At 43.4% G+C, this 26,539-nt stretch overlaps 1 protein-coding gene across 1 annotated transcript in view; it reads left to right on the forward strand.

The window, feature by feature from the left end:
* Nucleotides 1–12,999, forward strand: part of KDR (kinase insert domain receptor) — a 50,015-nt gene extending 37,016 nt beyond the window's left edge. The window contains exons 21-30 of the mRNA XM_081021469.1: nucleotides 1,715–1,859; nucleotides 2,282–2,382; nucleotides 3,808–3,930; nucleotides 4,049–4,160; nucleotides 5,452–5,551; nucleotides 6,348–6,453; nucleotides 6,568–6,719; nucleotides 10,430–10,529; nucleotides 10,611–10,699; nucleotides 11,501–12,999. Of these exons, the coding sequence (XP_080877595.1) occupies nucleotides 1,715–1,859; nucleotides 2,282–2,382; nucleotides 3,808–3,930; nucleotides 4,049–4,160; nucleotides 5,452–5,551; nucleotides 6,348–6,453; nucleotides 6,568–6,719; nucleotides 10,430–10,529; nucleotides 10,611–10,699; nucleotides 11,501–11,714 (1,242 nt within the window). The 3' untranslated portion in view covers nucleotides 11,715–12,999. The remainder of the gene's footprint in view (nucleotides 1–1,714; nucleotides 1,860–2,281; nucleotides 2,383–3,807; nucleotides 3,931–4,048; nucleotides 4,161–5,451; nucleotides 5,552–6,347; nucleotides 6,454–6,567; nucleotides 6,720–10,429; nucleotides 10,530–10,610; nucleotides 10,700–11,500) is intronic.
* The last annotated feature ends 13,540 nt before the right edge of the window (nucleotides 13,000–26,539 follow it).

The raw sequence follows: 26,539 nt of genomic DNA on the forward strand, positions 1-26,539 counted from the left end.
TTCTCATTTAACTGTTCCAGTAGGGCATTTGTTTTACAGAGAGCACACAACAGAGCTTCTGAATACATTGTCCTACAAGGTCACAAGTCTATTTCCCACGATTGTAATCTGTAACAGCTGCAAGCTCCCTGGAATTAGTTACAGTTTCACAGTCTCCCTCTAGGGGGAAAACTTCTATTTGTTCTTTCTTTTAAGGATGAATCTAGCAACAAAGTTTCCTTTTTGAGATATTTTGTCAATATTTGTTCCTTTAAAATGCGAAAGGGAACAGTGGAATCACTATGTTTCTCTTCTTTTAGCTATCTGTCAAAAGCGTTTGTCTCTGGTCAATGAGCTTCAAACGTCAGTCCTGACACCCCACTCCAGGATCAGGACGGTGGAAAGTTACTTTACTTTAAACTCACTTCTGCAGGTTTAAACAGTCCGAAAAAGATCCCCCTTCTTCTCCTGCTTCCGAAGGGGGGTTCAACAATTTTAAATGATGAAGTTAATCTTTTAGAAGCGATTTTCTGAGCTCTAGTTTACGTTGTCTTTGCTTTATTCTGTCTACAAAGAAACGGAAGGCTGACTTCCTGTTTAGACCTTCCCGTTTCAGTGCCAAATTGAAGTAAATTTTTAAGTCCAATTCCTTTCTGCTCGCAAGTCCTTATTTAATTGTCCGAAATTTAAGTACTCACGGGTGATTATTTTAGAAGCCAAATTGTCCCAGGAAAAAGGCAGCGCTCTCCGGCAACGGCTATGCGGCTTCGCTCCACGGAAAAAGCAGTTGACTCTCAGCACCGCGCCACTTCCCCCTCTTCGCTTCGGAGCCCATTAGTGGGTTCCTTTGCGGGTTGGGGGGGGCGCTAAGGGTGCCCGCCGAGTCATGGCCAACATGGGTTTATACCTTCCTTAACACTTTACGTTTGCAATTACTGTGTGGACATTTCCATTATTCTCATGGTAGATTACTAAATTATACTCTGTTATATCATTAGGAAACCCTGATGTATACTGTGTTCTAGGAGGCTTAGTTTGGTCAGAATCAAGTATACAGTTCCAGAGTTAACACTCAATACATTACTTCTGGTAAATGAGCTGCTATAGCTGCTAGAGGGCCTTGGAAATTTGTGCTTTGGGTTTTTAAGACTCGTCTACCCGTGTACTATCTGAAACCAAAGGGGCACGTTGGTTGCCAGATGTGAAATATATTGGCATTATTTTCAGCTCTCCTACATCACTGCTCATCCATAAAAGATAAAGGGACCCCTGACCATTAGGTCCAGTCGTGGCCGACTCTGGGGTTGCGGCGCTCATCTCGCTTTATTGGCCGAGGGAGCTGGCCAGCATGACTAAGTCGCTTCTGGCGAACCAGAGCAGCGCACAGAAACACCTTTCCGCCGGAGCGGTTCCTATTTATCTACTTGCACTTTGACATGCTTTCGAACTGCTAGGTTGGCAGGAGCAGGGACCGAGCAACGGGAGCTCACTCCGTTGCGGCGATTTGAACCGCCGACCTTCTGATCGGCAAGTCCTAGGCTCTGTGGTTTAACCCACAGCGCCACCCACGTCCCTTCTGCTCATCCATATTCCCTTTCTAATAAGGTGTGAGTTTTCACCCCTTTATTTTCTGTCATGATAGAATAATGCAAGTTCTGTTATCTCCCTCCTTTCTTCTTTCTTTCTTTCTTTCTTTCTTTCTTTCTTTCTTTCTTTCTTTCTTAAAACTTTGTAGGCCAATCATGCTCGGTACAGGCAGGGAAATGGTGAAGTCTCTGCAGACCCGAAGAAACGTCTGGACAGCATTGCAAGCAGCCAGAGCTCAGCCAGTTCCGGCTTTGGAGAGGAGCGATCTCTCTGCGATTTAGAAGAGGGGGATGGTGGGTTTTCGTCTTACGTCATTATCCATGGCTTTAGAATATTGAGATCAAAGTGTGTTTCCTTGGCTTCCCCATTCTTATAGGATTAGGTGTTCCTGTACCATTCGCTGATAATTCGCTGACAATTTATGAATGTATTTTAAAAGAAAATATGTATTTTGTATCTAAAATACACATGTTATATCCTTCATTGTGCAGCTGTTGGTGCAGTATGGAAGTTTCCTTTAACAATATGACATTCTAACTTGCTTTTCCATGCTGAATCACTGAGGGTAACTACCACTGCACAGCTCCAAGCATCCCTACACCTGGAAGCCAGAAATGAAGGAAGGATGGGGTTTCTGTATACTAAGTGTTACCTAGTGCTAATCAGGATGTGCAGTGTATGATGCATTTATATACACTGACCTTTCTCTTTGCAGCAACATCTGAAGATCCTTGCAAGAACCCACTAAGCCTGGAGGACCTCATCTGCTATAGCTTCCAGGTGGCCCGGGGGATGGAATTCCTGGCCTCGCGGAAAGTAAGGCATTCCTCTTGGGGGGAAATGACATTTGTCAGATGACTGCATGGCACTGGAAACGATTGTGATAAGGATAGTGCCAGAGTTCACTCAACGTTGCTATACACTCTTGATTTAAAGCAGTTGCTATTGCAAAGTTCTTTGGTAAAGATGTCAGCACTTGTAAATTCACCTGTCACCAGGCATACACTGGCTTTTAATTCATTTTAATGCACATTTCCCTTTTTGACTAGAGTTTTTAAAGTGGCTTACAACAGGGATTTCCAAACTGTTGTCTGAGGACGTGGTCCATGAGCTTCATCCATCAGCTCTGCAGCATGTCTGTGGATTTATGGTTAAAGATGGGGAGATGGCAAATCTCTCGCTTCAAATACTCATATTGATTTTTGTTGTTGCTGCTGCTTTTATTTCTTTATGTTTTATTGTATTGTGGTTTGAATCCTACGGAATTCAAATTGTAACACAATAAAATACAGTATATAAGAAATAAAAAAAGCTATAAAATTCAGTTTTTAAAAAATCGTACAGCATCTAATGCAGAACATTACAATTGCTAAAACAGTCAGAAAAATCATTAAGGTGGACCACCAAGACTCAACAATTTTCAAGTGGTCAGTGGGGTGGGGTGATGTAAGCCATGGTTCTCAAACACACATCATCTGTAAAATACAGTGGCACCTTGGTTTAAGAACAGCTTAGTTTATGAACAACTTGGATGAAGAATGCTGCAAACCTGGAAGTAGGTGTTTTGGTTTGTGAACTTTGCCTTGGAAGCAGAACATGTTCTGCTTCCTGTTGAGTGTAAATTGAGTTCCCTCTACTATGGGAAAGCACACCTTGGTTTAAGAACGCTTTGGTTTAAGAACGGACTTCCAGAATGGATTAAGTTCGCAAATCAAGGTACCACTGTATACTGGATTCACCAAGAAACACACCTTCAAAACAAAACAATTGGCCCCACTGCAGCGAGAGCCAACATCTAATGTTCTACTCCACAGAGCAGTTGTTGGTAGATGTCTCTGTATGTGTGAAGAAGGGAGAGTCCAGGTGGAGCAGGCTCTGAAGTCTTCTTGGTCTGTCTCTCTTGCCATGCCTACCCCATAATTTCAACCTGTTTGTGTTGCATGTACTATACCTCCACAGTTGGTACTGCTTGTTTGAAAGTGTTCTCATGTCAAGTCTTCCCACACATGGAAGGTCTATGGATGTGTTTTCAAATATTTATCTTCTCTCATTTATCGTCTAAGGCAGTGCAAAAGACTGTGTCTCAGCATGAACTCTGAGTTTCATTTAAGCCTTATTGGGACATTCATTTTAATAACCCACAAAGTGCTGAGCCTTGCAAGGAAGATACCAATTAAGACAAGGTTAACAAAGCTCTTTGGAACAACCCAAATAACAGGCCCATTGTTCCTCTTCTTGCAGTGTATCCACAGAGATCTGGCAGCTCGCAATATCCTCTTATCGGAGAACAACGTGGTTAAAATTTGTGATTTTGGATTGGCCCGAGATATCTACAAAGATCCGGATTATGTCAGGAAGGGAGATGTAAGTTTCCGAAGTCTCCGAAATAGTGGGACGTTTACTTGGAAAAGATATTAACAATGACATTGTGGCATATATTTAATGCTTCCTTTTGTCTATTGCTTTGCTAATAAACATTTAGGCTAGACTACCCCTAAAGTGGATGGCACCGGAAACCATTTTTGACAGAGTATACACCATTCAAAGTGATGTTTGGTCCTTTGGTGTACTGCTGTGGGAGATATTTTCCTTAGGTAAGTCACATTACTTTGGGTACCCAGGGTGAAATCCCATGGGCCCTTGGAGGGCATCTCATGGGCCATAGGATGTCCCCAACATCAGAGGCAGAACCCTGACTTCTGAGAGGGAGATCCTGCAAAACAAGGGGTCAGAACTCCATTGTTGGAAGTGCCAAAAAATGTTTGTTGAGGTGGTTCAGGGTCATTTGAAGGAGAGCACATGAAAATGCTTGGATTCAGAGTCATTTCGGTTCCCCAGTAGGCCAGGGAGACATTTAAACCAGCTTAGCAGCTAAGTCTTTTCTGGTAATTTTTCTACCATTGTTCCCAGTGGGAGAGAAACTGCTCAAAGAAAAACAAAGCAAAAACAGAGCAACGTTGGCAAGGCTTTAGATGGCTGGTTAAACTACCTTTGCATCCCTTCCCTCCTTTCCCATAGGATTTCATGGTATACTTCTCACATTTTGATAACCGAGTTAATGAATGCAATCTCCTTTAGATGCCTATCCATGTCTCCATAACTTGCAGGCAAACTAGTTCATGTTTTTCAGCTACAGAATAGAAAATGTATTTGTAGTCTGCACTCTGTTAGTCCTCAGTGAGAAAGCAAGATGGGGATATAGAGTGGGCTTTAAATGAGCTTTACCAATATTCCATATTCTTTTTAATCAAGATAAATAATTGCTTATAATCTTGCTCTAATAAAACATAAATGTATTCTCTACGGATAAGCAGTTGTATAATTTTCTTGATGTGCCCAATCTATCTCAAGGAAACTTTGCCACTGCAGTTCTTAACGGGTCTCACTTCTGGCAATAAGCATCCTTTTCCTGGTTGGAAATTGGATAGTTTTCATTGATGGTAATTTACTGTTGTTATTAGTAATATGATGAGGATGGTGATTGGTTGAATTTATATACCACTCTATATCCGGAGGTCTCAGGACGGTTCTCTGTTTGATGATGATAAGGATGGTGACACTCCTCAAATTTTACTTAATCTCACCCCCCTTCTTTTCCTTGCAAATTAAAATTTACAAATTAATAATAATAATAATGAAAAATGAGAGCTTGGCAATATGAAACTCAGATCAAATATCTGCACATCTCAGGAACATTCTATGACTGTTGTTCATGCAAAAAGTCATTTTATTTCCCTGTCCAATGTAAGTGAGTCTCTCTAGATCCAGTCTAATTGAGCTTCTATCATTTTAGTTAGCTCTTATTTCAGTGAACTGACATATATTCCGCTGAAAATCAACAGCAGCACCTTAAGCACCTTACTAAAAGGAAATCTGTCATTTCAGGAGCCTCGCCATACCCTGGTGTCAAGATTGATGAGGAGTTCTGCAGAAGACTGAAAGAGGGAACAAGGATGAGGGCGCCAGACTATACAACACCTGAAATGTAAGAATTTTTACTGATGCAAACATGCCTTATCTCAGAAATGGATAATTTACTTAGGAGAGGGTCATAAAAAAAAATCTCATTCTAATTCAGCCACCAGTGGCCAGTGGACTCTTTTACTAATGGCAGGGAAGAAGGAAGCGCAATAAGTCAAATATTTGGTCACAGTCAGCATCCTGGGAACTGCAGTTTACTCCTCACAGACCTACAATTCCTAGCACCCTCAACAAACTACAGTTCCCAGGATTCTTTGCGGGAGGCCGTGTCCTTTAAATGTGCTTTAATGGTGTAAATGTGACTTTTCTCTTGTTCTGGCAGTACAGTATTGACCAACTTGTTGCTCTTAGCTATTACCTACCACTATGGGACGCAGGTGGTGCTGTGGGTTAAACCACAGAGCCTAGGACTTGCTGATCAGAAGGTCAGCGGTACGAATCCCTGCGACGGGGTGAGCTGCCGTTGCTTGGTCCCAGCTCCTGCCAACCTAGCACTTCGAAAGCACGTCAAAGTGCAAGTAGATAAATAGGAACCGCTCCAGCAGGAAGGTAAACGGCGTTTCCGTGCACTGCTCTGGTTCGCCAGAAGTGGCTTAGTTATGCTGGCCACATGACCCGGAAGCTGTACGCTGGCTCCCTCGGCCAATAAAGCGAGATGAGCACCACAACCCCAGAGTTGGTCACGACTGGACCTAATGGCCAGGGGTCCCTTTACCTTTACCACTAAGAAGCAGAATATGATCTTGTCCTGGGGCATATTTTGCTTTGTAACACTGCTACCGTTCTCTTATATCTCTCAGGTATCAGACAATGTTGAACTGCTGGCATGGGGAACCCAAACAAAGGCCCACCTTTTCAGATTTGGTGGAACATCTGGGAAATGTATTGCAAGCAAATGTCCGCCAGGTAAAGTCATGCTCCAAAAACTACTGTAAACTCCCTGGGGGGGGGACATGCCTCCAGCCGCAAATCCTATATATATCTTTAAAAACCCTATTTTTGTCTGTCTTTCTACATCAGGATGGTAAGGACTATATTGTCCTCCCACAAACTCCCCTGCTGAACATAGAAGAGGATTCTGGGTTGTCCCTGCCAACCTCACCTGTTTCCTGCAGGGAAGAAGAGGAAGTGTGCAATTCTCAATTCCATTATGACAGCACGCTAGAACTGAGGTTTGTAGCCTAATGAGAATCCCATAGGGACTGCTAGGCGTTTCCCTCTCTGCCAGATTTTTCTTTGAAAGTGGGGATCGTGGTGAGAAAGAGGAAGGAGTTTGTGTTGCTGTGTCTTTATATTTAGCCATGTTCACTAGGCTGCAATATTTGTAGAGCAATTCCATACTCTGATTTCGCTGGGACCAGAGGGGTGTGTTGCCACTACGCCAACGCGGGATGGTTACTTCATCCGGCTCAGGAGGTGAGGAAGGAAGCACCCAAATTGAAAATGTAAAAATGACAGGCATCCACAGAAATGCTGCCCACGGCTCACCAATGATCCCAGGCAGAGGTTCAGATCCCTTAATGCCTCTCAAAAGGAAAGCTTTTGGAGCAAAACTCGGAAGGAAGAAGGGACACAACAAGGCAGCCATATAGCTCCCCGAGTCTTGCAGCCTCCACAGGCAGTCGTCATGCTCAGCGCGGTAGGTGGCTGGAAGAGTATATGTTCTACAAAATGGACGCCCCTGGCTCAAACCCCATACTAGAAAAAAGGGGAAGTTCTGCACCTGTGTACCATGCACAGCCTGAGCTAATCAGGATGAGTGCTGCATGGAGCTGGTGCTTGTACTGAGCAATCAGATCTTTGGGTCCATCTTCTTGCCCTCATGTGGGATCTAGGGTGGGCCAGCCCCCTGATGATGATGATTAACAATTATGCAAAAATAGCATCAATATTTATTATTACGGCTAAACAACCAGCATACAAAAACCAGAATTTCAGCGTAATTTTCACATAAACATTAAAACGGCCAATGTGGAATTTAACAATCAATATACTAATTCAGTAGACTTAAAATATATATCCAAGGAACTGTAAACTTCATTAAAAGTTTTCAGAAATAAAAGAATTTGACCCTGCTGCATAAGATCCCAGCAAGCCAAAATAGCCCCCTTAAACAAACAAACAAACAAACAAACAAACAAACAAACAAGGAACTTCAGGATGCTTTTTTTATTCATGTGAGAGAAATAATCAGTAAGCATTTGCTAGACTTACTATTCATCTGTAAAGCACCAAAAATTGGCCACACGCTGGACCAACTATTGCCTTAAGTGATGTCCGGTAGAGTATATGAACCATCCTTACTTTTGAAGGCATTTATTCCCCCCACCCTGCCATCAAGGCCCCAAAATAATATTTTAGCAACGTAAATATGCCATTTGTTCAAATGTTCTGCCTCCTAGAAAGAGCTTTTCCGGTTTATCTGTCAGAGGTGCCATTCTCAGATCACCACCAAATCTGCCGTGGGCAACTTCCATTTTAGGCTACCTATCAGCGTTCAATTTCAGTGCCTTACTTTGGCGATGGAGGTAGCTGTTGAGGCCCTCTGCAAGGAGAATATGGAGCACTTGTTGTCAGAGCATTGGGAATGCTTCCAGCTCAGATGGTTTTCTTTGGCGAAGGGGAGTTGTGGAATGTTCGGTGCCAACTTCAACAATTCGCTTGGAGGGCGGAGGGTGTGTGCGTGAGTTTGCTGAGTCAGCTGCTGCTGCCGTCTCCAGCAGAGTCAGTCCAAATGAAAAGAATTATGAGCGTGACCCAGACTTCTTTGTTAGTTTGCATCTTAAAAGAGAGAAAAGATGCTGAAAAACAGTAAGCCACTGAAGTTTATTTAATTATTTTAAGATAAGATTGTCTCTTGGGTTTTCTTCAGAAGAACTGCTTTCAGAATCAAAAGTAAAAAAAGAGGCTGTTTCATATAGACACTTTGTCCTGTAATCAGCCATAGTCCCCCCCCCCCCAGCCTGGATTTGCACATGATTGTGGCAGATGGATCACCTGAAATTATTACAGTGGTACCTCTGGTTACGAATGCTTATGGTTACGAACTCCGCTAACCTGGAATTAGCTGTTCCTGGTTGCGAACTTTGTCCCAGGATGTGAATAGAAATCGTGCGCCAGAGGCTCACGTGCAGTGGGAGGCCCCATTAGCAAAAGCGCGCCTCAGGATAAGAACGGTTTCAGCTTAAGAATGGACCTCCAGCATGAATTAAGTTCGTAACCAGTGGTACCACTGTATGATTATGTTTAGGGAAGCTTTTAATGTTTGATGTATTATAGTATTTTAATATTTTTTGGGAAGCCGCCCAGAGTGGCTGGGGAAGCCCAGCCAGATGGGCGGGGTATAAATAATAAATTATTATTATTATTAAGTGTCTGCCATAAACACAAGCCAGAAGCCTGCCAGCCTCTGCTCAAACCTTACTTACAGACTTGAAGTGGGATGAAAAAAGTTTGAGTTTCTATTCACTACAAATGACTCAAGATCAGTTCAAGTTACCAAAAGCACGGTCAAAGCCATGGGTTGGAGAGAAATACCTCATCAGAACCAAATGCATAGTGCTTTCCCTGAACTCATGGATACAGTATTTGGGAGTTCAGGACAACGGCCATTTGTGATCCACGAAATAAAACTGGGACACAAATTGTTGCCTCACTACTCTCTATCTTTGCATCCTGGACAGGTAGGCAGGTAGCCGCTGGTGAGCTGCATTTGGCTCAGTGGGTCACAGGTTGTGCTGCCCTGATCTTGGATGATGATACTGAAAAGCTTGAGCAGAGCACTCTTATCAGCTATATCAAGGGTCACCACCATGGTGCCCACAGGCACCAGTGTACCCCACCAATACCTTCTATGGTGCCTGTTATGTATTCAGTTTTTTGTGTTGGCCTGAGCTTGAGTCTGGACTAAGGATTCTAAGCCCCTGTGTTCTGATTTGATATCCAATCACAGAACATTTCAGAATTTGGGCCTCTGCCATTGGGCCTTAAACACTAAGGCATGATTCGCTGCTTGGAAGTTGAGACAGCCGATAGCGTTGGGAGTGGGAGTGGCCCAGACCTTCAGAAATATATATAAGCAGTGGTTTTGCCCCTGTTGTCCAGTTCTGTTAGTTCAATAAAGGTTCTTGCTGTTATCACTGTGTCTTGCCTCGTGGGGACCCACCTACACTTCAGTGCCTGCAAGTGTCTCAGTAAAGTCTCAGTAAATAACCCCTTAGAATCCACAATGTGTGAGATATTGTTTGCTCTTCCTCCTCAGTTCCTGTTTGCATTGGTTGGGCCTATGCTCCACCGAACACCCCTTCTTAAACATGTCCACATTTCATTAGATTGCAGGAATGGGCACCCTCCCTTCTATTTTGAACAGAACAGAGGTGCCAAGAGTTGCTTCCTGGGAGTGAACGCGGTGGTGGCTGATGTCAGTGCCCTTTTCCTGTTGATGGGCAAGTGGGGAGGGATGTCTCCCTCATTTTGTGGTTGGTGACGGTTGGTTGGTCTACTCGGGTGAATGGGGTACTGCCCTACCAACTTCAGTCTGCCCTCAGTTGGCCTCCAACTTACCTCCATCTTTTTTACAGCAACTCAGGGGATGACTCTGCCTATTATTCACTCTGACTCCACCTGGTACTAATCTACCTGTCTTCCACTCTACCAGGGCCTTTGGCCACCATCCAACACTGTTTGTGATACTCTTAGGCATGGCAGCCATTTTGTGTTACTTCATGCCCCATGGCAGCTGTTCCGTTATTCCACTCCACCATGGCAGCCATTTTGTAATATTTTCTCATAATTACAAAAAGTGCCCATTGGCGCCCACCTAAACATTAGCAACCCCTGAACTTACAGGAACACTGACAAAGGCAATATATTTGTTTTCCAGTCAGCACCGCAAAGGAAGTAAAAGAAAAAGCCGTCCTGTGAGTGTAAAGACCTTTGAAGACGTGCCTGTAGAACCAACAGTAACAACAGTGGTTCACGACGTAAGTCTTTGATTTGGCTTGTGCTCTTCAGTCCTCATTGCACTTTGCCATCGATTGATCAATTTGACACATGTCTTTCAGGATAACCAGACAGACAGTGGGATGATTCTTGCCTCGGAAGAGCTAAAGGCACTAGAAGATAAATCTAAACAGCTGATGTTGCCCTTTAGGTAAGAAGGGGCAAGTGAGCAATAATGTATGTGTTTCAGAATGGTTTAGAACAGGAGTGGCCACTTGAAGATTTATTTATTTTTTAAGACTGAAGACAGTACCTACCCACAGATTTACAATCCAAAAGACATGGCCCAGAAGGAAAGAGGGATGGGTAGGGAGGAGGTAAACAAGGGAACTCAGGCACCCATACTTAAAAGTTTCATATAGTGACAAACTTCATGTTGGGGAGAAGAGGAACCACCTGGGAACAGGTATCTCAACAGGGTCAATGAAGCCTCCCACCCCTCCCAGTGCCTGATGCAATGGTGGTTGGATGCAGGTGGCACCGTGGTCTAAACCACTGAGCCTCTTGGGCTTGCAGATTAGAAGGTTGGTGGTTTGAATCCCCACAGCAGGGTGAGCTCCTGTTGCTCTGTCCCAGCTACTGCCAACCTAGCAGTTTGAAAGCACACCAGTGCAAGTAGATAAATAGGTACCACTGTGGCAGGAAGGTAAACAGTGTTTCTGTGTGCTCTGGCTTCCGTCACAGTGGTGTTCCGCTGCGCCAGAAGCGGTTTAGTCATGCTGGCCATATGACCCAGAAAGCTGTCTGTGGATAAACGCCGGCTACCTCGGCCTGAAAACGAGATGAGCCCCGCAACCCCATAGTCACCTTTGTCTGGATTTAACTGTCCAGGGGTCCTTTACCATTACCATTGGTGGTATATGCTTATTTGCAAAATAAAACAAAAATTGAACTGGAAAAAAAATTGCAGAGCGTGTTGTGGAATTGCTAATTCTGTATTTTTATTTTGCAGTGGCCTGGTCTCCAGTAAAAGTAATGAGTCTGTTATGTCTGAAGCTTCAGATCCAACAAGTGGCTACCAGTCAGGATATCATTCAGACGATACAGACACTACGGCGTACTGTGGTGAAGAAACAGAACTTTTAACTCTCAGGAAAGATGCTTCTCAGACTTGCAGTGCACTGGCCTATGGCGCTGGGATGCCTCTTAGCTCACCTCCCGCTTAAGAAACCCTCCAAAAGAAGGAATAACTGGAACTTGCACCAAACATGGCCTTTTTCTTGAGCCAGTGGCATGTGACGCCCAAAACATCTACATTCACCGAACTGGAAAGTATATGTGTTCTTTTACTGCATCTTATTTGATGAGAAGATGCTCTGTGGAATACTGGATCCAAACTCATTCTTCAAGAAGCCTATCAGTCACCACCGAGCACTGCCAGGGCTATGCCTGTTTTAGAGTGCCTGGTTACAGTGTTGTGAACTGTGAGGTGTACGTGAAGTGGAATATTGATACACTACATTTCTATGCAATGATATGAATGTGGAATAGTGGTTGGCCAGAACCATTTGGATTTTCCATTTTGCCAGTGCCTTTCTTGTCTTTGGGCATCTGTCTTCAGGAAGGTGCTATTGCTACTTTGCTGGGCTCACTGAACTATTTTCATTTATTTCTCTTCAATTAAAGGGGCCTTCAGTCTAAATCTTCCTGGTGGATACTGGCAAAAAGCAGAGGGACTATCCCTTTTACTGAAAGAGGTCATGTTTTGCTGTGTGGTCCTTGATCAGCTGAGGTTCTATCAGTGAATGTTTCACACTGAAACAGACAATTCTGTCTTGGCTTGGTCAGTACATATAGGCTCAGCTAAATGAACCTGGAGTTTTCCTTATGTTTTTGTGATCCTTGTTTATTTGGTCGCTCTTGATTTACAGAACCGTGATTCTTGCTGGGGAGAGGGGAAATCCTGATGTAGTGCCAATGTAGCCCAGCAAATAGCATTATCAGTAAGTTCACATGTATCGCAGACATGTTGCATAACTAGCTGCTCAGATTTTGACTGATGCTTTTCAATCTAGGAGTTGTTAGAAAGTTTTCTGTGTGTTTGTATGCCAGAGTTTTTAACACGTGCTGTAAATTACAATATTTCCTTTTTTTAAAAAAAGACATTGTGAAACTATTTTGACTGCTCTTACTTTTGTATTTTTTTAATTCAATACTTGTATAAAATTTCAAAACTTGGGAAGCTATGAGTTATCAGAAGTGGCACATAGAGTATTTATAGCCTGGTTGCGTAGAAAGAAATGTAATATATTGTTGAAATAAATATATGTTATATATAATGAAAAATGTGCTGTTGGCTTCAAGCATATTCTGAAAACTTGTTGTGAATATTATATGTGTTAGGGCTGATTCCCAGGTCTCTGTTTGTCCTGCCTCATGTTCTTGGTAAATGCTGTAAAATTTGAGAAAACCTGAATTAAAATGCGTGAGAGGCTCACTTTTACCTCAGAATCATGGCTGCCTCCGTGGAGGATAACCATAGAAATATAGAGTTATATATATTTATACAGTTATATAACCTTATACAGAGTTAGAATATTGGTCCATCTTGCTCTCTACAATGACTGGCATTGGCTCGTCAGGGTTTCAATATGGAGACATCTACCTGAAGATGCCAGGAAATGAAACAAAGACCTTCTACATGCAAGCAAGTGTTCTACCACTGAGTTATAGTCCTTCTGCAAGTTTGGGCGTGTGCCAAGGCCTCCTAGAAAAAGAGAGGGCCCACTGCTGTAACGGTGCTGTCATTCTCATTCTGGGCAGAGTATTCAGTAAGATTAGATACAACCTGAGGATTCTCAGTTTGATCGTCCATCTTGAAGGTGCTGTAGCTGAGAACCAGCACTGAAATAACCTAACACCTGGTTTTGAAAGGAAGTTGGTCTTACTTCCGGTCTGACATGTAATCCACATCAGGAACAAGTCAGAAAATGTGTTAATCTATTTAGCACTCATCTGCAGTTCTTTTCTTAGGCATTTTCATGGAAAGGCACCTGGCCTTTCAATAAAAACATATATATTCTCAATGCAATATTTTTGGCAAAGCATCTGTTGGGTCACATCTGGCTCAGCAGATGTCAGATTATACAATATTTTATTATGAAATGTAAAGCAACTTCAACTCAGTCCAAAGAATTTTGACTCATGATAGACTAGCCCTCTGTCACGTAATTTAAACATTTAACTATGGAGATTTAGGTCATATGATACACTCTTTTGGAGCTTTGGGAGGGGGGGATTGTTGACTCTCACAGCTCTAGTTTACGTATGTTTACTTAGGTGTGTAATATGATATAATCAGTTCGAAATGTACCTTTCCAACCGTAGCTTGGGAAATGGAAGTGTGCATCATGTGGTACTATAGCCATGCACACACATTTACATTTGTGTGCATTACAGTATAGACAAAATGCAGATACTCACACCTAGTTAGAGATTTTACTTCTAGAGCAGGGGTAACTAATGTGGTAGCCTCCAGATGTGTTGAGCCACAACCACTGTTATCCCCTGACCATTGGTCATGGTTATAGGAGTTGATAAGAGTTGTAGACTAATGTCAACAGGAGGGAACTATGGTATTTATTCCTGTTCTAGATCGGCACATAAGAACATAGGAAGGTGTCTCATATGGAGTCCATGTAGCCCAGTATTAATACAGGCAAGAACCGATTTATGCGTGTCCGACAGACAGCAATCATGCACGTGTACACAGTGCCAAATCTGGAAGAGACCCCAAAATGTCACCAAATCATCACTAAAAGAGTGAAATAGGGGCTGCCCTATTTATTTGTTCTATTGTTAGCTGATGTATTGCATTCATCAACCTGCTATTGATTGTTATTGACTCAAAAATGACAAATACCTCTACTGCTGAGGACATTTTTATTCTTCTGTAGCTAGATATTATTCTTGACGATAAATAAAAATATACAAAAAGCAAAAACAGCCCCCTCCCCCAACAACTTAAAGTGCTGAACACGGACACTTTGCCCAGTTGGTTAGAGAAAACCTCTGACAGAACACCCTCATAATATTATTCTCAGTTTTAGGGCTGGGTTTTTGCTGGGCTGGGAACTGTGATTTAAATCTCACAGCATCCAGCATCTTAGGCTGATTGAGTCCTGGGAATACCTCCATGGGGTCATTTTGGAAACTAGCAGGAGCTCTTTAACAAATGGTTCTGATAAACATCTCAGCATCTCTGAGATAAGAAGTTGTTTAATGGGATTATGGGAAGTTTGGCTTTTGTAACCACAAAGCTGTGCAGTGTAAAGCATAATCCTCACACAGATGTAATGAGTTGTTAACCCTATCAGGATCACAATGAGATATATTCTGCTAACTCACAAGTTACAGGTCAGATGGGCCCCAAACATAAAGGATTACAACCTAGCATCTTATTTAGGCAGTCATGTGCCACACAATGCAAAGTGGAATACTTGAAAGCGTTTTGTTTGCTTTTTAAAATATTCTTTTATTGTGTTTTACATTGCAAATTTGAATTCAAACATTAAACATCAACACAATCCTCTAGGATTCTCTGAACCCTTTGACTCCCCTCCATCCTTCCATGGTTACCATTTTTAATCTTCTTCAACTGCTTCACTTATTTTCTCTATTTTTCTTAAATAATCCATTTTCCCCCTTTATTTTTAGGACATTACAAGCGTTACTCAAATCCTGCCAAAGTTTTTAGTTGTTTACAGTGTTCTCTTAAATGCATTGTAAATTTTCCCCATTCCTTGTTAAAGTTCTTCTCTTCCTGGTTTCTGATTTTCCCAGTCAATTTTCTTTGGTATCTCTGCACCTAAAATTCCCAATTAAAAAGCCTCTGGTTTTTCCACAAACGATATTTTAAACATTTTTTTCAACTCATTATATATCATTTCCCAGAATGCTTTTGTTATCTTGCACATCCACCACATGTGGTAGAACATGCCTTCCTTCTTACATTTCCATTTGAAGTAGTTATATACATCTTTGCTAATTTTATAGGTATTAAATACCACTGATACATCATTTTCATACTTGAAAATGTTTTGAACCATGAACATTGACTGATGAGTTATCTCAAGAAGTCCAGGCTTATCAGCCACTGTTCTTAAATGGCAATGCAAAGTTATACCTCTGGTTTATGTCAGTTTTGTCTGTGTTCTGTCATAACCCCATTTCCATACCCTCCGATTAAAATAGGGGTGTCTTATTCATACTCATATTCATATTCATATTCATATTATTATTATTATTATTATTATTATTATTATTATTACCTCATCCACTATGGGCTGCTTACAACATATACAAAAAGATAATAAAACATTTAACATTTAAAAACTTCCCAATACAGGGCAACCTTCAGATGTCTTCTAAAGGTTGTATAGTTGAACTTTACTTGCAGAGAAAGGCACAGGTGGGATTTTCTGCCTCAGGTGCCAAAATAAGTTATGTAGCTTTGAGAACAATGCACCTAGAGGGTCCCCCCCCATCCCTTGGAGTTGGGGGATTTTCATTTCTGCCTTAGGCAGCAAAATGTCTTGGCCCAGTTCTGGTAAGAAATGCCCACCTAGCAGATAACACTGATCAATGGCAGAAAATAGAACTGACTTATTGTTGATGTTGCAGTGATGAGTTCTTGGTTGCTCCTTGACTTAATTTTGCTTAGTCAAATCAGACTAAAGCCACGGCACTCTGTTGCAGACTTTTTTTAGAGCAAGACTTGGGAAGCTGGGAAGAGAGACATGCCCACAAATCATCAATTTATTTCCAGTTTACATAATTCCACTGGCTGTTTTAAAACAACAGAAAAGCACATGTTTCTTAGTTTCACAGGGTAGCAATGGGTGGTCAGATGTAGTTTAATCACTAGGTTAAGGTTACCAGATTTTTTCCAAAGAATCTGGGGATACTTTTTTTTTTAAAAAAAAAAGAGAGAAAAAATTATTTTGTTTTTTTTTTAAAAAAAATTAAGAAGTAATATCTTCTCTTCTGTGGTCTCCTCTGTCGCATGGCCTTCCTCTGGACCCTGGCCTGCTCTCTTGGAGTGCTAACCGCTGTGGAGTAGGCTCCGGCTGGGCCTGGGCTCAGCCACGTGTCCTTGCACGCCTGGTACTCTCCTACCTCTCCTTCTCAGCGGCAGCGGCAGTGGTGCGGCAAGGTCGGGGCTCCCCCTTTTTTTCTCCTTCCTCCTTCTCTCTCTTCCTTCTCCTTCTGCTCTCCTCCTTATCCCTGCATCGGCTCCGGGGTTCTCCTGGCCCTGGAGTGCCACTGGGCAGTTGGCCAGGTGGCCAGGGGCTCTCGCTCCTGGCTCGATTTGGGTCATGGGGGGTGGGTCAGCAGTTCCCCCAGTTTATGCTCCGGGCATTTCCAGTTCCCCTCGGCAGTGGCAGCGGCAGCCTCAGTAGCCTGGAGCCAGCCTGGTAGAGCAGTTGGCTCTGGCTGGCTTCAGAAGCTGCTTGCTGCTGTGACGCCCGCCATTTTGCCTTGCTGGAAGTCCCCATATGATGTGTCCTGTGCTGCTGAACCAATCATGCAACATTCATTCCCTACTAATAAATCTTGTTGTTTAGTCGTTTATTTGTGTCCGACTCTTCGTGACCCCATGGACCAGAGCACGCCAGGCACTCCTGTCTTCCACTTCCTCCTGCAGTTTGTTCAAACTCATGCTGGTAGCTTCAAGAACACTGTCCAACCATCTTGTCCTCTGTCGTCCCCTTCTCCTTGTGCCCTCCATCTTTCCCAACATCAGGGTCTTTTCCAGGGAGTCTTCTCTTCTCATGAGGTGGCCAAAGTATTGGAGCCTCAGTTTCACAATCTGTCCTTCCAGTGAGCACTCAGGGCTGATTTCCTTAAGAATGGAGAGGTTTGATCTTCTTGCAGTCCATGGGACTCTCAAGAGTCTCCTCCAGCACCATAATTCAAAAGCACACCATAATTCAAAAGCACTAATAAATCTACACCACTTAAAATACAAATCTGGGGACATTAAATGAAATCCGGGGACATTCCCAGGATGGATTTTGTCCGGGGACAAATTTGTAAATCCAGGCACTGTCCCTGGGAAAGGGGGACGTCTGGTAACCATACACTAGGTAGCTCTGGACTTGTTGTGTCTGGGTGGAGCCAGGAGTCTTCTGTCACTCTTCAGTACTTGTTTCAAGAGAGACAATAAAAGTTCTTCTCTGGTTTCCTGACTGGTGAGTCGTTTCAGCATTCCATGATAATAGGATAAAGCACAAACCACCCGAATGCTAGCAGGCCTTGATAAATCCCCACCTTACCATGGGCCAAAGTGGGAAGCACAAACCATTAGGATGGGGAAATGCAGCTATTAGTCTGCACTAAAGCTTGTTCAATGAGCTTTGCTTTGCGGCATAAAACTTAATGCACTGGCTACATGGGAGCCTTCAGGAGATAATTTTACAATAACAGCTCTTGGGAAGCACTTAAATGTTTAGTTTTAAATTACAGTCGCCAGGATTCCTATACATTTTCTGATAAAACTATTAAACTGCCAGTGACTGTTTAGTGTCACAGCTTGGTTAAGTACTAAACCAGCATGGCTTATGCAGATAAGGCAAATGCAATTATAAACACAAAGACCGGTCATATTATTAAATCAATGGCCTTTCCAACCACCTCCTCACATTAACTCTGCTATTTCCTTGATGAAGATAATTAGGTCTTATTAGCAATTTGCAGCTCACATTAATTTTATGGATATTGCAGATAGTGCAGCTGTATAATAACGTTGATTTGCCACAATGATTATAACCTGGCCGACGCCATCTTAAACGTGAAGATTTACGCTGAGAAATATTGACGCTCTGGAAGAGAAGAGGTGGAACTGCAGGCTGAATAGCCATTTCAAAAAGTTATGGATCGCTTCAAAAATAGATGCTCCTTCCCAATTTCCTTTGGTCCCATCATGTTGTGATGCTCTGCTGCACTTCATAGCGTGATGTACTTCATGATATGTACAATGTTATGTTATGTACTTAACTGATAGGCATGAAGGGCCATTGCTCAGTGGCAGGGCAGCTGCTTTGAATGCAAAAGGTCCCAACTTCAGTTCCCAGCATCTCAAAGTAGGGCTGGAAATATCCCTGCCTGAAACCCTGAAGACCTGCTTCTAGTCAGCGTTGACATTGCTGAACTGGAAGGACCAACGGTCTGACTCAGTTTTGGGAAGCCTCCTCTGTTCCAATAATAATAATAATAATAATTTATACTCTGCCCATCTGGCAGTTGGACTGGAAGTTTAATCTGACTTCAACACTGGAAGCAACCTGCTTCCAGTAAACCTGAAGGAGCATCTCCACCCCCATTGTTCTGCCCGGACACTGAGGTCTAGCGCCGAGGGCCTTCTGGCGGTTCCCTCACTGTGAGAAGTGAGGTTACAGGGAACCAGGCAGAGGGCCTTCTTGATAGTGGCAACCGCCCTGTGGAACACCGTCCCATCAGATGTCAAGGAAATAAACAACCACCTGACTTTTAGAAGACATCTGAAGGCAGACCTGTTTAGGGAAGTTTTTAATGTTTGATAATAAATAAATTATTATTATTATTACTGCTGTGTCTGAGATCTACAAAACCTACAGAGCTGCATGGCAGGGAGTCACGGCTAATCCCCACTCTCAGCTGCATGAAGTTCTGAGTGCGGATTCTGATTGCCACATGCAGTGCCTTGCCATTTTAGAGGCACACATCAAAGCCTTTGCTGCTGGTGGAGACAGCAGTATGAAGAAAACAAACTGTAGTAAAAGGGTAAAAGAAAATGGGGAAATAATCCATAATGAATTGAAAAAATGTTTAAAAGTACTTTGCCAAAAAAACAACCAGAGTCTTTTTTGTTGGTGATAATTCAGACGGAAATTCCCAGGTGTTAAAAAAGGTTATTTATGTATGCCACTATTGAGGCCCATGTTTTGTTTGCCCCAAAATGGAAAACGAGCGAGGTCCCAACTAAAGAAGAATGGCAACTTAAGCTGACAGAATATGTGCGGCTTGCAGACTTAACATATAGAATAAGAGAACAAGAAGAACATACATTTAGAGAAGAGTGGGAAACGTTTATTGAATATATGGGAAAAAATTGTGTACATTTGAAAATGTTGGCAGCATTAAGACAAATTCAGCAGTGTAAATAAATTTTGATGGATGTAATAATGGAATGCTGAATGGTTTAGTTTTTATAAAATATGCAAGGATTTATGATATGCAAAACGAACCATGGAAAGAGAAGAAGGGAAGTCATTGATATTTTAAAAATGAGTATTCTAAAATGTAAAACAGAAAACCTTGGAACTGGACACAGAAATGAAAAAATGTCTACAAGATTCCATTAGGTGGCTACCAAGTACCCAATAATTTATTTCTCTTTCTTTGACTGGGGTGTATCTAGTACATCTGGAAAAGAATTTAGCCCATGGTTTTCAATCTTTTATTTGTGAATGAACAATGCATTCTTAACATTTCAGAGATATGGCAAGGACATCAGGACATCAACAACCTTCAACAACTGATGTAAAAGGAAACCTACTACAGATACAGGAACCACTAAGTTTCCCATGCATTCTAAACAGATCGGGAAGAAAGCAATTGTTCTAACTATAGATATCCTGTAAATTTCTACTGTCTTGGCAATGCTATTATATATATAGATATATATATTAAGAGGTTGGAGAGGGAGCAACAAAACCATTATTTAATGAATTTGGTAGACAAATTGCTCTGCTACCCATTCCACATTTTCATTCGTAGATTTTAAACACCAGAAATATTGGCACAATTCTTTGTGTGAAGTACAGTATTGCTAGAAAATGTACAATTCTGTTGCATGACATAAAATTCTAGTTCCCCAAAGGTGAATGACACCGATGCATTCTAACTCCGGCAAACTCCCATTTCTTTCAAAGAGTCTCATTCCTTGCAACTAATTAATATAAGAATTAGCATTTATAGAATGTTTTTCCTGGGTGCTCAAGATTACCCGAGTGCACTTACCTCAATAAGCCTATAATGCAGACTGTATCATCATAATCTCCATATTAAATATGAAAAGCTGAAGCGCAGATCTAACAGCCTTCCTAAGACCAATCAGTCACTTCACAGCTGAGTAAAAAGTTAAGCCAGGGAGCTCAAAACTCACGTTTTTAATCAATAAGCTTATTTATAATGTCAATGCTCCTCATTTCCAGGTATTTTCTTTCCAATAATATCTAATTTAGGTCTTCTATAGGCAGGAGTTTTTCTCCCTCCCACCCCACTTCTACTCAGCACTTGAGGTTAAATTCTGAGTGTGCGGGACACCCCTAACCAAACATTTCACCTTGGAGCCCATCCTAGGCTCACCATTTCCCCCATCTGATCTGTAGTGGGGCTGCTCTTGAGACTGACCCAAAAACTCCAGCGGGTGCAGAATGCCGCGGCGAGACTACTTACGGGGTCCTTGCTGTGGGATCACATTCACCTGGTGCTATACCAGCTGCACTGGCTCCCGGTGGAGTACAGGATCAGGTTTAAGGTGCTGGTTTTAACCCTTAAAGCCCTATACCCTCGTACCTATGGGACCGCTTCTCTTGGTATGTCCCACGGAAGACCTTATGGTCTTCAAATAAAAACACCTTGGAGATCCAAGGAGGTTAGGCTGGCCTCAACCAGAGCCAGGGCTTTTTCCGCAATGGCCCCGATCTGGTGGAATGCTCTGTCACAAGAGACTAGGGCCCTGCAGGACTTGACATCTTTCCATAGGGGCTGCAAGACAGAGCTGTTCCACCAGGCCTTTGGCCAAGGCACAGTCTGACCCCCTCCTTCGATAATCCTCATAGAACTCTAGCCCAATGGTTGCCATTAATTTGATTCTGTATTGATTTGAGAATGCTGTGTTACTTTTATTGTTGTTAGCTGCTCTGAGCCTGGCTTCCGCTGGGGAGGGTGGGGTATAAATAATTTTTATTGTTGTTGTTGTTGTTGTTGTTATCAGGGCTAGCAACCTGTTCAGGTCCTGTCAGTGATGAAAACACTAAGGTTCAAAATTGCCCAGAATGAGCAACCAAAATGCCCCAAAGAAAGAAAGAAAGGATGTGAGGGCGATCTGGCTGCGACATCTGTCACCCCATTGATCGCCAGGGTTGATTCGGCTGATCTGGCTGGCTAGGCGGGTGTCCCCTTCCTCCCTCACCGCTCCATGTGCGTCCCTCCCAAAGCTGCGCGCTCGGTGGAAGAGGACGACCATCCCAGATAGAAGGAGTGTACCGTTCTTCGGTCAAGGGTATACGATAGCTGCGCTCCCCTGCTAGAACCTCCAAACAAAATGCCCCAAAGAAAGCCTTATGCTCAGGGCGAACGAAGGATAACCAATATCTGGAGCAGGGCAAACCTACCGGCTGCACATGCATTGCACCACTATGTACGATGCATGCGTAGCGTTGCTAAGTACGATGCGTGCATGGCATCACTACATAGGGCGCATGTGCAGTTGGGCGGCGCCGGCAGCAAACCACTATGTACAGCACATGTGCGGCATCACTACGCATAGTGCATGCATGTGGCACCACACATATGTTGTACATAGCAGTTTGCCGCTGGCGCAGCCCAAGCGCCGTACGGACGGTGACGGGATCCTCTGCTTGCGGCTGCAGCGGTGAACGGAGGACCCTCCACATAGCTGCTTGCGCCACCGCTCCCGGGGGCGGCGGGCAGAGCACCCCACTGGGTGCCTTCTTGTCACCCCCCCAGACATGGCATCTGGGGCACACCACCTGCCCCCCTTGCGACGCCACTGCTTACGCTTTCATGTCCCATAGAGCAGTTCACACATGCACACGATCAGGTCAACGACTACAACGGATGACTCGTGTGCAAAACACCATCACAGATTAAACACCAGCTCCCTTCAGCTGCAACACTGTTCAGTGGAAGTAGTTGACACATTCAGCAATTGGTGGTGAGATACTGAGTCTTGCATATATGCCAATGCACCAGTGCTGGCTGCACTGCCCTGTTGGGACTGGTAGGGCAGCAAGCAGAGAAGTCAACAGGAGGTGGAGCCTGGGGCAATGACAGGCAGAGCCACCTGACTCTAGTTTTGCCCCTGTCCTCCTTCCTGCAACCTTGAGGCTAAGGGGCAACCTTGAGACTTAGAAGGAGAAAGCTGATGGGCGCTCACTGCCATCCCTTGGGCTAGATGGGAGGAAGAAAGCAGGCAAGTGGAGGCTAGCTGAGGACAAACTGAGGCTCGTGGAGCAGTGCCTCATCCATCCTCATGGACCAGCCTCCACTGCAATGCTTACTGGTGGTGGCGGGCAACCATAGAGAACATGCTTCATGTGCAGAAGGTCCCAGGTGTTGACAGCTCCAGTTTAAAAGGGCCAGGTGACGAGAAAGCTCTGTGTCAGAGACATTGCCAATCAGAGCATCTGGTGCTAGGCTGGATGGACCAATAGTCCGACTTCATATTCCTTGGAGTTATTCATTCCGATGAAGGTCAATTGTGGCATATTTTTATCTGTCAGATGTGGAAAAAATTCCCCGCCTTGAAATTTTCCCTACTGGGTTATTGGGTAGAGTTGTTTTCTTTTTGTTTGCAGCGGAATCCCACTGGGGATCTTCAGTGGAAAAAACAACAATGTGGGCTGGAAAACAATACACTAAGTGCTCTCACTCCCAAACAGCCCTGCACTTCCCTATCTAGTTAAAGGAAGCAACACAAAACAAGACGACGAAGGTGAACTAAGGAACTAGAGGAAAAGGCTTCTGGTATTTATAAAAGGCCGAGGTTCACACGGAAACTAAATTACAACATTGAACCACCCAAATCTATTTGAGGATGCAGAGCAGCTTGCTGGTTTTCACGTAGCAGTTCCTGAGGCAGTTTTATAATATCTCTTGGCTTTCTTGTCATTTAGCATTTTTTAAAAAATGGTCATCAATAAAACCTCTTTATTGCTTTCAATAGTAAATAGCTAAGGGGTTTACTAAATGGGAAAAGTGTATGGAGCTAAAGTTTCTTTTTTAATTCACAGTGTAAGAATTTTACACATGCACATAGAAAAGCAGATATAAATCTCATATAAGTTGCCAACTCACAACTTCCTGAAGAGAGTGGTTGCTTAACATTTTCAGTTTAAGCCTTGGGAAAACAACCACTGAGAATTTTTGGAGTGGTCTTCAAGTTGGAAGGATTTGCCCTGCCTAAAGGCTTTGTTTTTGAGCCTGCTGTTAGTGGCTGCACCCCCTTGTCGTCTTCTGAAATAAGAGCATCACAGCTTGTTTGGTTTATTTGTTGGGCATTTAGCCTCTGTACTGCACAAGTCTCAAGAGACTTATTTCGCCCCCCCTTCAGAAACCTGATTCGTGGCCTCTGGTTGTTTGTTTTGAAAACAAAGCTGTCAGTACAGTCCTCCAATGACAGAGCAGTGCATTTTAATTGGGTTGTTGCAGTGCTCTTACTCAATATCACGGCCAAAATGAGCGTGCTTGTCGGTGTTAATTGAGGTTGGCTTTAAATGTACTTTATTGGCGTCTGGGTGCTACCATTACAACCATTCGTACTACTGGAGCAGAGCAAAGTTGTTACGTTTGCCACCGTAGCTGTGCCTTTCAGCAGAAGTGTAATAAACTGGTGTTAGCATGTGAAAAGTCCATATCTCCTTTAAAGAGCCGTGTAATAGATGCGTGTAATAGCTTTTGATGCTTTTGAATTATGGTGCTGGAGGAGACTCTTGAGAGTCCCATGGACTGCAAGAAGATCAAACCTATCCATTCTTAAGGAAATCAGCCCTGAGTGCTCACTGCAAGGACAGATCCTGAAGCTGAGGCTCCAGTACTTTGGCCACCTCATGAGAAGAGAAGACTCCCTGGAAAAGACCCTGATGTTGGGAAAGATGGAGGGCACAAGGAGAAGGGGACGACAGAGGATGAGATGGTTGGACAGTGTTCTCGAAGCTACCAGCATGAGTTTGACCAAACTGTGGGAGGCAGTGGAAGACAGGAGTGCCTGGCGTGCTCTGGTCCATGCGGTCACGAAGAGTCGGACACAACTAAACGACTAAACAACAACAACAACAAATAGATGCAAAATAAGCAAGTGGATTATTTTCACAGCAAGTCAAGCAGGCAAGGCTCTTTTCTTCTCGACAGCTGTCAACCCTGTTGGTTATCTATTTTGCTGTAGCCAGAAGTGGACAATGTGGTAATGTGTGCTGCACACCTGATCTCTGTCTGGCTGAGCCTCTGCAGCATACCAAGATGGAGAGAGACACTGGCAAAAGTGCTGGGCTGGCTCTGCCGGCGTGTTTGCACCACACTGACCTTACCACCACTGTACTCCTCCTCCCCCTCCCAGTATGCCACAGCCAGACAGAGGCCAGTTGAGCAGCACCGCTTTGCCATTCCTTCTACTGCTTCCTGGAACCTTCTCAAATTTTGCTCCACTCTGCATTATGACCATGGGCGATCTACCATCTTGTTTTCTCCTATGTCTTTTTACCCAAACTGCAGATGTGAATTAGCTTACCAGGATGCTTCCATTGTCATCAACACTGCTTCGTGAAGGCTCGCTGTAATGGTTTTATAAACATTTAAGCTTTAAATCACTGCAGTTTGTTTGCATTTCCTTCTGACCTCATTGGCTTACATTTTTCCGCCTCTGCACCCAAGTGCCAACTGAGGGCAACGCTTCATGAATCTGGCAAAATGAACTCTAGCACATGAAAACCTAGGCCATAATAAATGCATTAGTCTCTAGGTGCCGCAAGACCCTTGGTTGCTTATGATACAGAATTCAACACATTTTCCTAAGGAGATGCACAATATAATTTTGTGCTAAAAAAAAAAGGTAAAGGGACCCCTGACCATTAGGTCCAGCCGTGGCCGACTCTGGGGCTGCGGCACTCATCTCGCTTTATTGGCCGAGGGAGCTGGCGTACAGCTTCCAGGTCATGTGGCCAGCATGACCAAGCTGCTTCTGGCAAACCAGAGCAGCACACAGAAATGCCGTTTACCTTCCCGCCAGAGCGGTACCTATTGATCTACTTGCACTATGACATGCTTTCGAACTGCTAGGTTGGCAGGAGCAGGGACCGAGAAACGGGAGCTCACCCTGTTGCGGGGATTAGAACCGCCGACCTTCTGATCAGCAAGTCCTAGGCTCTGTAGTTTAACCCACAGCGACACCCGCGTCCCTTAATTTTGTGCTTGCTGCGGCATAATTCTTACATCTAGCCTTGAATCTGGAAATGGCACTCTCCCATCTCATTTTTCTTCTTTGTCCTGAATCCCCAATGACACAAGCCTAGGATCCTGTTTGCTAGGATCCTGTAATTCACTGGTGAAGATAATACAGACTTGTCCACACTGGAATTTAATGTGGACTCTAGATTTATTTTTGCAGCATCCATACAAGCTCCTCCTCATTCAAGTGGCAGCCCACACTTTCCCCTGGCTAAATTAAGATTTTTCCAATCTGTCAATAATCCAATAAGGGAAGAAGATCCAGTATAAAACTGCTTGTTACCTGACTGCAGATATATAGATGCACATTGTTTGGGCAGGGTTCCTTTCACCAGGTGTCATCTATTGCCAAACCCCTGACTTCCATTTTGTTTTCAACAACCCAAAGGAAAAGATGCAGCCTGCCTTCTTTGACTAGTTGTTGCTGAAGGCACACTCATGAGATTTTTATTTTGAAAACAGCTCTTTTGTGCAGAGTGGCTTTTACACAAAATAGCTGTATTAAAAGTAAAAATAAAAATTGCCCTTGCAGGTACAGGAGGCAGGAAAGAATAAAGAAAGGAACAGAAACAGCACACTTTCATGTGCCCAGTTTGGAATGATGCAGTTTTGGGTTGTTGTTGTGTGTGTGTTTTACTGCTCCTTTGTGCAAATCTAGTATTTTGAAAAACTAGACTTTCATTTTTTTAAAAAGGGGCACATGAACAGGTAAGCAAATACCCTGTGCAAGCCCATAATAGACCCCCAGCATCTGGAGGGG

This window comes from Podarcis pityusensis (assembly GCF_964106645.2).
Source record: "Podarcis pityusensis genome assembly, chromosome: 9".
NCBI lineage: Eukaryota > Metazoa > Chordata > Lepidosauria > Squamata > Lacertidae > Podarcis > Podarcis pityusensis.